The sequence below is a fragment of the Anarrhichthys ocellatus genome, unplaced genomic scaffold, assembly GCF_004355925.1.
Source record: "Anarrhichthys ocellatus isolate YVR2014 unplaced genomic scaffold, GSC_Weel_1.0 scaffold20, whole genome shotgun sequence".
Classification (NCBI taxonomy): Eukaryota; Metazoa; Chordata; class Actinopteri; order Perciformes; family Anarhichadidae; genus Anarrhichthys; species Anarrhichthys ocellatus.
Window position 1 is genome coordinate 1,292,450 of NW_022280050.1, and position 13,710 is coordinate 1,306,159.

Sequence of the window (13,710 nt, forward strand, 5' to 3'; positions counted from 1 at the left end):
AACTGACTCAGTACATTTAACTCAGTCATGACGACATGACCTATGAAGATGGCTATTTTTGCAGTGTAAGAGGAGCAAGCCAATGTTGAAAATCAGATTGTCAACAAGAATTAGTGGTGGTGAGGCAGAAAGGGAAAGCGAGAGTGAGTGACAAAAGGCTGGAGAGTGGTTTGAAGTGAGGAGGGAGGAGAAAGAGAGGCTGGCGCAATAGAAAGAAGAGCAAAATGCAGAGGCAAATTGTGAGTGCAGTTTCATCTGTGCCAAGAAAGAGATATGAAAGTCAAAAGAAAAACAGGCTTATTTCATCTCCACTTTGTTTCTTTTTTTCCTTTTTGAATTGATCTTAGTTTTCAGCAGAAAATTTATTTTTTAAGACCGGAAGTTTTGTGACATTACTGGCAAAAAGCTACAAGTGAAGATCAAAGGAGCGGGAAAAGAATCTGAAAAAATCGTATATCTGCTTTTTAAATTCTAACGCAAACTCATTTCGGTTTGGCCACGCAGTTGGCTACAGATGGTGGTGACAGGAAACACGTTCTGTTCCGTTCTGTAATTGTTGCCTTACATGGCCGCCTCCCCTCAGCGACTGAGCTATTTGGAAGCTTCGTCCTTACTCAATGTACAGTGTTTGTGTGTGTGTGTGTATGTGTGGGCAAAATAATTAGTTTAGAGCCTAAACGTATTAATGAGACAAAGAAAAGCAGAATTGTGTGGATTGGGTGCACTTCTTTGTTGCCCCAAGTTTAGTCGGCAAGACAAAAATGCTGCCAAGACAGCCGTAATTAACAGCTTCATGATACCTTTACCCGTGTACTCTCCTTCTCACTTGTCTTGAGGGTGTGATCAAACCTTTCCGCTCTGAAAATTCTCTTCTCGACTCATGAAGAATGAGGATAATTAGTATTGTACTAATTAGTAAAAACAATAGACAGTGTTCTCTAGCCCAGTCCATGTGCAACACTCGTCTAGTTTCACAGCAGGACGGACTGAGACAACTGCAGGTTATATTGGACCAACCAATACCCAAGCCATATGACGACACCGCTGTGTATATGTCTAAATGTTTTGTAACTGTGAATATCAAACAGAGAAGCAGCAAATCAGTCACTTGCCCCGAAATGTTCTGCAGGAAAGTGGTACATATCAGAAAGAATGGCACAGTACACACACACACACACGCACTCGCCCAAAGCACGGATTACTGCACTTGTCCACACGACCACAAACACATTTGCACACATATCCTCCCAAACACGCAAAAAGAGTTTTGACAAAATATTTTGTTGTCATATCCCACAGCTTATCATATTGCTTTTGAAAGGGTAAAAGATTAATTATGTATTCCCCCCCACGTTTACTGACAACATGCATCACATTGACACTTCAGGAGCATGTTTGAACCTCCCAGAAAATATAATGAGCTTAAAATGCTCTCTTATTAATCACACTCAATGTGTGACGAGGCAACCGAATTTAAGGTTGATCTTTTTTAAAGTTGGATTTACATTTTTTGGTAATGTTCTCACTGTCACCAAAATATAATACAAGGTTGACAAAATAAACCTTTTTTTTTTTTTACACCTGTCGGATAAAGAAAGGTCATTAAATGAGGCAAGTCACAGGAATAAGTAGGCAGTGGCACATGTTGTGTTAAAGAAGCAGCAGTTTTTGAAGGGGACAGCATGTGTGAAGCAGCAGTCTGCTGAAGCAGAGAAAGGGAAACCTTGTGATTGAGATGTGTACAGTATTAGAGATATATGGGGAGGGGGTGGGGGCAGTATCTATAATGCAGATGATCCAGTCAAAATGGAGAAAAGATTACAATGAGAGAGGTAGCGAGTGATCCAATCACTGTAGAGCAAGGCTGTCAATGGAGGAAAGGTTGTGTAAAATCAGAAGATGGACCAATCATGATAAAGCGATAGAAAACCTCAAATTTAAATATGGGCATGAGTTATAAATCACCTTTATAAACACTTGCAAAATGTAGAAGGAAAATATACAGAAGATTTAAATCAAATCAAAATACATTGAGGGGAAAAATGGACAAACACTTAAGTCCGACAGCCTCATGGGCTGGTTGAACAGGAGGAGAGAGTGACAAGGAAACTGAAAGAACAACGTTTGAGTGAGAATAAAAACTACTTAAGCAACATAAAAGCCTAGAAAACATGACAAAAGCAAAAACTAAATGGCTTAAAGGAAATCAAGTGAAACTGCTGGCTTTCGCCTACCGTACCAAGATCAGTCTTAAGATCTGTTGGCAGACTTAACTTTCTGCCGGGTCCCTTTACTGAAACAAAAGAATAGGAAACAAAGCACCAGTTAATCCCTTCAAATAAAAATATTAAATAAATAATAAAAAGATATGGTAGGAGTAATCTAAGTTAAACAATGACAAACAAAAGTGCAAAAAAAAAGAAAGAAAAAATACTCAACCAAACAAATGGAAATCACTCAAATGAACAAAGAACCAGAACATGCAAATTGGTGCAGTTGCACACGGCAGGCATATTTCAAAATGCATGCTCCGTTGTTGTCCCAGGCCAGTGTTCCCAGCTATCTCTGCAAGATCAATTACACCTATACTGGGCCAACTTAACAATCCAAGTTATTCACATTCTGAGCATGGTATTTTTTATTACTAATAGCTATTGTCTTTTTGGGTTGCAAAAAGGCAACGAGAATTTATTTGATTTAGTCTGGATGTCAAACTTGAGTCCCATTCTCTGCACATATCTAAAATCTGATGACCCTGCCAAAGTTCTTTAATGAAATATGTCAGTTTTGCCCATTCTTTGTGCTTAAATGTCCCTGTAAAATTTGATTGTCTAAGGCCTGGGATGTCTGACATGGAAGCGCAAACAAACAGGGTGACACCACAGGGTGTCAATACAAAAATCACAGTCAGACACTGAGGGCAGTAAAATAACTTTTTTTAAATAACATTTTGCAAGCATTTTGCAGAGAACTGCAAAGGTCAAACTTGAGATGTTATGAGTCCGTTTTCCGATCAAAAAGAAGGCAATAATTCATTGTTTCTTTGTATACAATGTGGAAGACACAGGATGGTGACTACATGAAAATTTACACATTTCACAACCACGAGGAAAACAGCATGATCATGAATTTACTTCATTTATAATTCTGACCGCTGACTTTGGAATTGGAAAATCAAAGAGTATTCCTTTAGAAAAAATGTTGACTAAAGGTTTCAATCCTTCAGCCGTAGAGCACCATTGAAGACAATAAGTACAGCACTGGAGGAAATGGTAGACTAATAGTAGATCTAAAGTAATGTAATGCAATTTATTCCATTTATACAGTATCAAAGGCCATTTTGAGGAACAATATATGTCCTTTGTTGCAGGGGAAATTGTGGTTTATGGTGCGCTAATTTAATTTTTCAATCAATACATTTCTGTTTCCATTTTTCCTGGAACAAGTAGAGCCTTTCTGATTAGTATTGCAAATGAGATGATAGATAAGCTCTGTGTGTGTGTGTGTGTGTGTGTGTGTGTGTGTGTGTGTGTGTGTGTTTTCACAATAAACTACAGTGACCAGATGCTGCTGCAATCATATAAAATGTGCAGTGTTGGGGAGAAAATGACAGAGAAAATTATGTCACAATAAACCTGTTACACACAGATGTTCCTCTGTTTAATAGCCCAGTGGCTGCATTAACGCTTCATGAAATGTAATTCAACCAAAATAAATGTGTGGAATTTATCTGAGGAGCCGAGGGTTTGTTTATTGTGAATATGAACAATAACCAACCAAACATTAATTACCGTTGTTTTTTGCAGCGACGGTGCCGCTTTTTGCTACATGCTCACTGAACCCACCTGCTAATGTTGAGCAATGCCACAATTTGTTGCCTAATGATGACAATCTTCATTAAGTCTTATGTTTATTAATAATATTATTATGTTCTACAACTCCAAGTTGGTTCCTAGTTGTTGTTATCTTTATGTGACAACATGCGACACTTATATGACAGCACTTTATGTGCGATCAGCCCCATTTGTGACCTCAGCAGTCTGTTTGGTCACATAGAATTCTTTATGCAAACCTCGGGGCTTTTTTAAAAAACATTAATTCAGCAGTGTGTTGCACCTTGAAAAGTGTGTTTATGATCCCACAGAGGTCTACGGTGTGTCTGAAATGATCAAATGTTTGCTCGAGGTGAAAAGTTTAAATCCAATAGATCCACAGACCGCGCTACTTTGCTCTGCTCGTCTTCTCCGCTGCACAAGCCTGAGATATATTGGATTTGAATGTCGGTTTTCCCCACGGGCAACAATTGTACTATTCCTGGAAGACGCCAGATGCCAGTGATCACTTCCTTTGAAGATTAAACCCACTGTTAGATTAAGAGTTAAACAACACTGAGAATCTACATCCATGCTAGCAGCTCTGTGAGGAGCCGCTTTGAGCTAAATGTCAACTTTAGCATGCTAAGATGCTCATCATAATGCCAATACTAACAATCTGCTGTTTAGCAGCTATATGGTCTGACTCAGCGGATGTAGACTGTGAGTATAAGTCAGCCATTTGGCCGTGTATTGCACATGGCATTCTGCTCCCCTTCAGCTACTCATTTTGCAAGGCACAGTCGCTGCATCCTGTGCTTAGCACCACCCAATATATATTACAGAATGACAACGTGTGAAACCAGACCTATCTTTTGTGCTGACACAGCGCTGCAGAGATAGGTCAGGCCATGCAGGACTAGCAGGTATAATGTTTTATTAACTTAGTTTAGGTTATTAGAATTTCAAGATATTTCACTGAAAAAACAAATGTCAACCTCATGGTGGCGCTAGATGAAAAGTCAGGGGATCAACCAAAGTCAGGAGCTCAATCCTCCAGATATCATGAATGTCTGTGCAATCCATCCAATAACTATTGAAATATTTCTGTCTGGACAAAGAATGGTTAACCCGCCGGGCCAACTGACAGACACACAGCTAGCAATGCTAAAGTTAACATTTAGATTTTCCCCCTGAGGTGTGTGTAGGGAACTTCATGTGATCGAATAATAATGTACAGAATGCTGAGGTCACAAATGGGGCTACTTTTGAACTTCATCAGTCCACACCACTAATAAAACGTACAAAGCAAGCGGAGGTCATATTTATCAGCACAGCAGCTGGCCTCACAGTGGGCACCATGCAGTTAGTTAGAGAGGAGACAGCCATGAATGTTAGCCGAGATGACATGAGAAGGGTTTGTTGACAAAGTCAGAAAGACACAATGAGAGAGATTCAGAGCGTTACAGACCGGTAAAGCAGCGTTTTAACCTATTAGTGACAAAGATGTGCGATTCAAGTGGAGGCACAATGGCTGACGTCACAGTGAATGAAACACCAGAGGCAATGACGAGTGAAGAGAAGCAACCGGCTGGATTAGAACCCCTTCCTCTTCCCAAGCCCACCTGCCTCGCAGTATTGCCGAATGACGATCCAAGTTCAAAATCCCAGATCCGGCACATAAAACAAACAACACGATGTCCCAGAAGCTGGGGCAGAGAGCGAATGCAACACCAGCAGTCGCACGAAAAGGCACGGAACACATTGAACAGGCAGCGACAGTCTACTCCAAGAAACACAGTCCCTGTCAGCTTGTTTACACTGTAAGCAACTTGGTTGATGGGTCATTCTGCTGTGACCGATCGTTGCGCGAGACGGTTTGAATGCATTTGTGTAGTGAACTGCAACTACAACATGTGGATAGTGGAAAATTAGATATGTTTCATTGTATGTTGAAATATTCGCAGTTAGTGCGTGATACATATATTCCTTGCTTTTTTATTTTATTTGGATTGCCCAAGTTCATTTTCACTTTTAACTAACCAGTAGGAGTCGCCAACAAGGACAAGAGCCCTCTTCCCACTGTATTTTTTTCTTTCTTTATTATATTTTCTAATGACATATGTATCCTACCTATTTTCTTTAGACATTAAGTCAAATAAAATTTCAAATTAAAGTTGTGTTGAAACTAAGAAGCTTTGAATGGTTGTAAACTTCTCTGCCATTTTACACCTGCTATGGAGATCCTTTCTTAATGACACACACAAAAAAAGAGCGCTAAAAGAAATCTGCTTTATTCTTGACATTCACTGACTACAATACTTTATTGTAGCTCTGTAAGGTTTAAATGTGCCTCTAATAGTGTTGCTCACAGTGTGGAAAGCAGAGTTAGCATGCAAGGTGCAACATCAAACAACCCACCCGTCCAAAAACAACCCAATAACCCCACCCTCCTCCCTTTTTGCATTATTGCCATACAATAAAAAACACAAGCAGATGTCCATGAAGAGGCTGAGATCTGTGAGACATCCCTCCTCTTACCATTGTCCAGCAAGTAAAAGACTGGACTGCAGTGGCTGGCTCTCAGACTGGCCACAGGCTCTGGCAGGATGCGTGGGTCATTGTGAAGGGAGGTTGAGTAATGAACTGGAATAGGAGATCCAACAGACACAGACTTTTCAGGGCAACAGGGGAGAGACAAACACAATAGGCGAACTGGGGAAAAGAGAGACTTGCAGGTAACAGGAAGGAAAACAGTTGAGAGGTTATGAAAACAAAAAGGTTAAGTCAAAGTGAGAAGGTTAAGGACCACACCATTCCACCAGCAATATAATACTCAAAAGTTTTAACAAGAACAGCTTTGATAATCACAAACAACAGCACTACAACTACTACTATCACGAATACTACAACTACGTTAACAACACCACAGTTACAAGTCAAGTATTTCAGTGAGTTCACCACCAGCTACAGTCAGTAGGTCCTCCAGCTTTATAGCACACGTCACTGTGACCAGAGGTGTCTTCTGGTGCCTCAAGGCATTTCTTTTTACTTCCAAATATACACGACCTCTCCTTCTACCTTCCAACAAGGCTTTTAAACAATTTCAATGCACGTATTTTAAACACTGTAGTATAGAAAAATGTTTTTCTTACCGGGTGAATTTTACAACATTACGCAACCAGAAAAAGCTTCAATTGTGAATTACTTTATTCCTAGTTTTGGCAATAGTGATGACAGTGTTGCGTGTTAGTGTGTAACACAAAGTTTTTCACATTTTTAGTTCTTGTGTTTCAAGATATATCTCAGCATAATCATTGCAAATGGAAAACAGGATGACCAAACTTGTCTAGAATAATGAATTAAGCTTAAGAAATGTTTTCGAGATAAAATACTTTGCAATATATATATATATATATATATTTGTATCTTGATGGCATAATAAGTTCCCACTGTAAAATGACGTGCATAATGAAGCTTGTGTAACTTTAATACATAAGAACACATGTTGGCTTATATTTTATCCATAAATTGTTTTACTATACCTATTTTGTTTATGAGTAGCAACAAAGCATCTCTTTTAGTATCTATTATAAAAGGTAGTGCAGCAGCAGGGTTTAGTTAAAAAAAACAGTTGGTAGACTTATTTCAAAATGTTATGAAGCCACCTTGAGTTGCATGAAGCTGAGCTGGTGGCACCAGTTTGACACACCGTAACGTTTTAGACATCACCTACTCCCTTTCTCCTCTGTCATGCTCACCGCTAAAAATACCATGCCGGGTCAGGCACCGATCACTGTCATCATGGCCTCTCAGCTTGTTAGTCCGTCTTACAACTGGGCCTGGTCAGGTAAACTTTGCTACAGCCACACATGGCATAACGCTCCCAAAGGAAATGTAACGCATAACCCCAAACCAAAAACAACACACCTCAGGACATAACAAGAAAGAAGACAATGGGAAGGATGTGGAGGGAGACAGCCTTCAGGCAGGAGAGGGGCCAATTATTGTGCCTAATTACAAAAGGAAGACAGGAAAGGGGTCAGGTAAAAGAGAGGGAACGATGTGTGAAGGAGAGGAGAGAGAGACGCCTGCAGTTATTGACACACGAGGTGAATTAGGACGATGGCTGGCTTCCTTAATAAGCTGCCCACAGTCTGTATATGGCCTTGAAAAGACACAGCACACTAGTTGTGCAAGGAACGGCCAGACAGCCCCTAATGGCCGGAGAGAGGCTGATATTCAGCAGGAGGAAACAAACCATGAACTCTTTGCCTATCAAGCTGTGCTCTGCTTAATAGGCAAAGAGTTCATGGTTCCTCATTTGTCTCCAGCCATAACTAGTTTAAATGTACTCCGTAACACTTGCATTAATATTGAAGATTTTTTTTTTTCTGTTGAAAAATTCAAGGTAGGTCTCAGAGGAAGGGAGAGTAGAAGGAGAAGTGTGGTGTGGCGTGTTAAACATTGTTAACATTTCCATCTTGATTGCAGATTATTCTGAAACTGTACTCAGCCAAATAGAACAGCTCATCTGCCTTTTTCCCCTTCTCTGGGTAAGTGCATCAGGCACTCGATCATACTGTGTCATGCTGTGTCTGTCCCGATGCTTTTCATCCATAATTCTTCCATCTCTCTAATTAGCGAATGACAGGCCTGTAATGGGACAGAATGACCACGACGTAGTCCACATCATAATGCTGCAAGACTCTCTGCCAAGACGGCAAAGAACATCTTGTCCTGGTTTTGTTATTCTGTTCTTTTGCTCTCCTTAGGAGGCTCACAGAACAAGCACAAACACAAACGACAGCTCTTAAAAAGACAAGCTCAAGGGTGACACAACCAATTCTGTATCCTGGACAATACTAATAGAGCAAACCATGGAGGTGCAGTTAATTAATAAAAAATACTTTAACGGCAAACATTAAACAACATAATATGTAGTGAATTAAAATGTATACTGTGTGTAAAAGATACTCAAATATAGAGGTTTAATAAGTGTCTTTGGGGCTGTAATGAGGACTTGCAACATGGACACGTCTTTAGCATAAATATCTAGTCAATTCAAGTCCAGTGTATCTGTATATCCTGATATCACTGCCAGTAAAAAACTGGAGGAAGGGAAAGGGTAACATATCTCTGCTTTGCTATTCATTTGGCTTGATGATGAAATATGCCTTTAAGGTTGAAATATAACAACACTGCTCACTTGCTTATAGCCCAGTCCTCCATCACAAATCTGCTGAAGGTTTTGAAAGGCAAAAATCGCATGATCTGAAGGAGTGATTTCTGAGTCACTGTTATTGAGTCACATTATTCAGCCTCCTGCGAATATAATGCAAATGCCTAAATATGTCCTATGCCTGCAAATAAGCATCAATTGGAAAATGATGAAGATTTTTCAGCTCGTACAAATTTTGTCCTAATTTTCAAATGTGGTAAACCATTAGTTCAATAAACCAGGCTGCTGTTGACTGATTTTCTGCAACGCAACCAGCTTCTGTGTTTACATCACACCAAACAAAGGTTGGTGCAATCTATATCTAGGTCCATATATCCATATATATTCAGCTGTTTATCTGGGTATGGGTTGTGTAGCGGCGTTGTAGCTAGGCGTACTTCACTTACTATTCCAGCCACATCTTTCAGGTCTTCCTGGGTCAACCTGAGGCGTTCCCAGGTCACAAGGAATATACATAATCCCTCCAGTGTATTCAACGTCTGCCCCAGGGTCTCCACTCAGTTGCACATGCCCAGAACAGCTCTACAGTGAGGGGTCCTCCCGGATCTCACACACCCCCGCCCCCTATGGCCTGTAAAGCATTAGCCCCTGTGGCTCTGGGAGGATTTCCCTTGGACATTCTCTTAAAGGGCTAGACTATAAGTCATTCGAAGGCTTGGACCAATGAGGCCCATGTAGGCACAGTCTGAGTGAGCTCACCTATTGTAAGGACAGGGGTAAAGCTCTGGTGCATTGCCGGGTGAGAAGTGGTAAAATAGAAGCAGTGCCCTTGATGGCCCGAAACCTGTCAAATCACTTTTTCAGAAGCATATGAAATGCCTTAGTGTTGGCAAAAATCTGCAAAGCTTTTATTCTCTGTAATACACATCAGATTCACATCCACATACTCCTCAGGATAAATGTAGGAATTCATTACTGGCTAATGATGTCTTATTACACAAAGATCAGCCGTGGTCCATTCTTGTTTAAGAGAAAAACACAGTATCAGTGTATCTCTGCTTCGTTCAAAGGCATATTGTGTTGAAATCCCAAACATCCTCCACTTCCCCCTTGGGGTTATATTTTCCCAGAACGTGGATTGCATAATTGCAAAGAGTTTCCAAGTTTTAAATTATTCTTTCTCTGTTGGCAGGTTTCACAGATGGAGTGCTATTTCTGGAGGTCCAAAAAAATATTGTTAAATTGTTCTTCTTTTTCCTTGAAAACCATCTACAAAGCACAAATGTTGCCTTCAAGGCAAACAGTAGAAAGGGATGTCACAGAGTGTGACAGAACTATGGCTCAGGCATGTGTTGGTGCTGATATTGAAAGGTTCTTCTCATACATTTTGCAGGTTTTATGTCGAGAGAACACTGCGGAAGTTGTTTTCTATAAATCAGCTAGTACTTAGTAAATTTCTTATATGTTGCATATAAGAAACATCACCAATACATTTAGTTGGTTTCGCCATAATCATTTGGGAACTAAAGCCTTATAAGCACAACGAGCCGAGAGCACACAGCATGTCTGCTCGGCAGTGTCTCCAGCACAGATTTACACACTTTCTCCTTTTGACTTTTAAGTTCTGAATTCGAAGTCCCTCCTAGGAAATGTTCTCATCTCTATTTCCCTCAATTATGCATTTTTGTTTCTTTGCAATCACAAACGCACTTTTTTAATCTGCCCCATCTCCAGACACACAAACCTCAACATACTTTAAACAATCTCACAGTTTAAAACCTTATCTATTGCATCCAAACTGTGATCCTGAAACCTAACGAAGGCAACAGAATAATTAAAATAACATTAACTACAAATATTGATTACATGTTCATAACACAATTCCCATCTAAAGAGGCATGTCTCTTTCATTATACATTCATTAGCATTTAATGCAAGTCAAATACTGCTACACACTAACATGCCAGCAAATGCAGTGCTCAGGAGGTTTCTATAATACATTATGGATGATACAAATAAATAATTTAACCAGATGTGAGAACTGTTCTGATCTGGCTACTGCCACATGTTATAAACTGCAGGTCATCATCACTGCTGCCTTCTGTTTGCCAGGCCTGCACTCTTTAGCACTTCCCATGCTTGCTTTCTTTATCTTTTACTCTCCATCTCTCCAAACATGAGCTGCAGGCTACTTTATGCTTTGCCATGTCCTTCACAACAGTGACAGATGTATTAGAAGAAGAAGAGCTGAACAAGCGAGAAAGTCAAAGAGGCATAAAGAAAGAGGTAGAGCAAATGAAAAACCTTGTCTTTTCTCTGGCTTACCTTTGTGAAATCACTGAACAACAATAAAGGAATAAAGGGAAACCAACGGGAAGCTGTGACAAAATGCATCAGATAGGCCACAGTATACTACAATCAAACTGTCTGACAAATGCATTACATTCTCTCACCAACAACTTTCCACTGGAGGGATTTTCAGCACGTCTTGCACTTTTGCAAAACTTTGAATGTAATGCGTCCTCCACTCTACAACCACAAACACGAGCTGCCATTTAGAACAGCTGCCATTCTCATCAGGTGAGGATGCTCTGGTGATGGGTGAGGTGTCCACAGGCTGCATACTGTAAGTATAGCTCACATTAAAAGACATTGGCATCCCAGCAAAGCTTCACAGTGCCATTCACCAAACACATTTCCATACAGGGAGGGTGGACTCAGCAGTGTGTGTCAGCAGGTTACCTGAGGTGGGCGACTTGCTTCTCTCCATGTCGATGGACTGCTGGTTGTCAGAGAGTTCGGTAAGGCCTGCCGCAGCCAATGGCAGCCGAGAGGTAGAAAAAGTAGAATACAGACAATCTGTGAGATTATTCTAACCGTGTCAATTGTACGGATTTAACAACAGTCAGCTTGGTTGATGTCAGCCACGCAGAGCCCCAGGAAAGACCTTTAAGTGCAATTATTCAATCTTCTTGGTCTACCATCTCTGATAAACTACAGACACAATTTGCAGTAATAAATTATCATTTGTGAAGAATTTTATGGGGATTTAATAAATTGGGGATTTACTAATATTTGACATTTGCTATTTACCTTTCCTCTGTTTCTTAGGATTCATTTTGTTTGTCTTCCAGGAGCAGAGTGGCTGAAATCTGATGTGACCTGCACTACAATCTGTTCAATGTAGCCAATATAAACTTTTGAATTTCCAACCGGATTGCATTAAAATGTAAACATGAAAATAATTATCATCTACCGTGAGTAGTGCAGATCTCATGATAAAGTGGCATATACAATCAAAACACAAAACAGAACAAATACAAATTTGATCAGGATCTGATCAAATCTGATCACATGCACCAAGCACAGGCCAGAATCAGAAGTTATACGTATACTTCCTTTTTAGAAACCACCACAAATGTTGAAATTTCTAATTCTTGCTCCTTTTAGTCTGACTACAAATGTAAGGGGCTTAAGCCACATTCATTAGTGCTTCATTAACAGCCTCACTGAGTCGTCACAGTTCAAAACATTTTAATTAATTCCATTATTTATCTTCAGTAAAGGTTTGCGGCAAAACTTCTTAATGCAAATTTCCTTCAATCAGTTACACTGGTTTTACAAATAATTGAAGACACTGTGAAAAGGGAGTCTCATTAAACCTTTAGTTGTAGTGTAAAATTAAGAATTCCTCAACCAAAAGCACATATTTTAGTGGATAACAAGATTTTATTCACCGCGTTATGCTTCAGCTAAAATATACATCACATGGATCATATAAAATGTATAACTGCCCTTACTTGACAGACTCAAAGGAGTGGCTCTCTGTAAAGGACATACCATTGGACGTGACTGGAAAAGAGTTCTGTTTTATATGGTAAAATATAGATATGAAACAACCTCTTTCATTCCAATCATCTCTTTGGTTTGTCCCTCTGCTTTCAGTCCACGTCATACCTTCCCAACACCCGCCACCCCCACCACCCACCCGCCGCACACAAACACAGAGTCCCCCAGCCTTTATGAAGGCCCGACTTACTCTGATAGGATGTACGGATCCTTTTCTTTGAATCTGAATAAAAGTTAGACAGGCCGCGCATGCAAAACTCTGTCAGGCAGGCCCACATGCCCACACCAGCAACCACAGAGTCACCGAAAAGGTAGGAGGAGGAGAGGGAAGGAAGGAGTAGTGGAGAGGATGGTGGGCAGGAATAAAGAGTGAGAAGTGTAGGTAGAGATGAGAGAGGACATTCAGGTTTGGAAAGAGGAAGATGTGTATGAGTTGGGTGGGACAGAGGAAAAGGAGAGGAGGAAACAAGTTGAAGAGTAAGGAAAGAATGTGACCGTAAATTAAGAAAAGAAGGTTAGATGGAGTGAAGAAATGGTAGGACGGTGGGAAGGGAGGGGAGGAAAAAGGAGGGAAGGGGGAGAGAGAAGAACACACAGGCTTAGAAAGGAAAAGAAAGTGAGAGCAAGCAGCATTCGAATTAGTGTCAGGGGAGGACAGACAAGATATACCCGCTACTGCTGCAAACCCCAGCAACGCTGAAGTGACCGATCATTTGCACAATAACTAAACTACTGAGCTAGCAGGCAACATATCAAGACTTACAAAACAGCATCAAAATATATCTCTTGTATCAAATAATTGCTTTAGATTGCATTTAGCTTATATACTTTGTCATAGACCGTCTGTCCTAACATGGTTTCAATAAT

General features: G+C 40.3%; 1 protein-coding gene across 10 annotated transcripts in view; it reads right to left on the reverse strand.

Annotated features, from left to right (window-relative positions):
• The window catches only part of stxbp5l (syntaxin binding protein 5L), a 109,092-nt gene that overhangs the window by 12,491 nt on the left and 82,891 nt on the right, over nt 1-13,710 (reverse strand). For 3 of the 10 annotated variants that reach the window (XM_031858573.1, XM_031858571.1, XM_031858569.1), the window contains exons 19-20: nt 13,034-13,102; nt 11,737-11,802 (exon numbers count right to left, since the gene is read on the reverse strand). In XM_031858573.1, coding sequence (XP_031714433.1) covers nt 11,737-11,802; nt 13,034-13,102 — 135 coding nt within the window. Of the gene's footprint in view, nt 1-2,239; nt 2,294-6,353; nt 6,459-11,736; nt 11,803-13,033; nt 13,103-13,710 lie in introns of all 10 variants that reach the window. The other 7 variants (XM_031858574.1, XM_031858572.1, XM_031858570.1 and 4 more) reach the window with 4 other exon arrangements.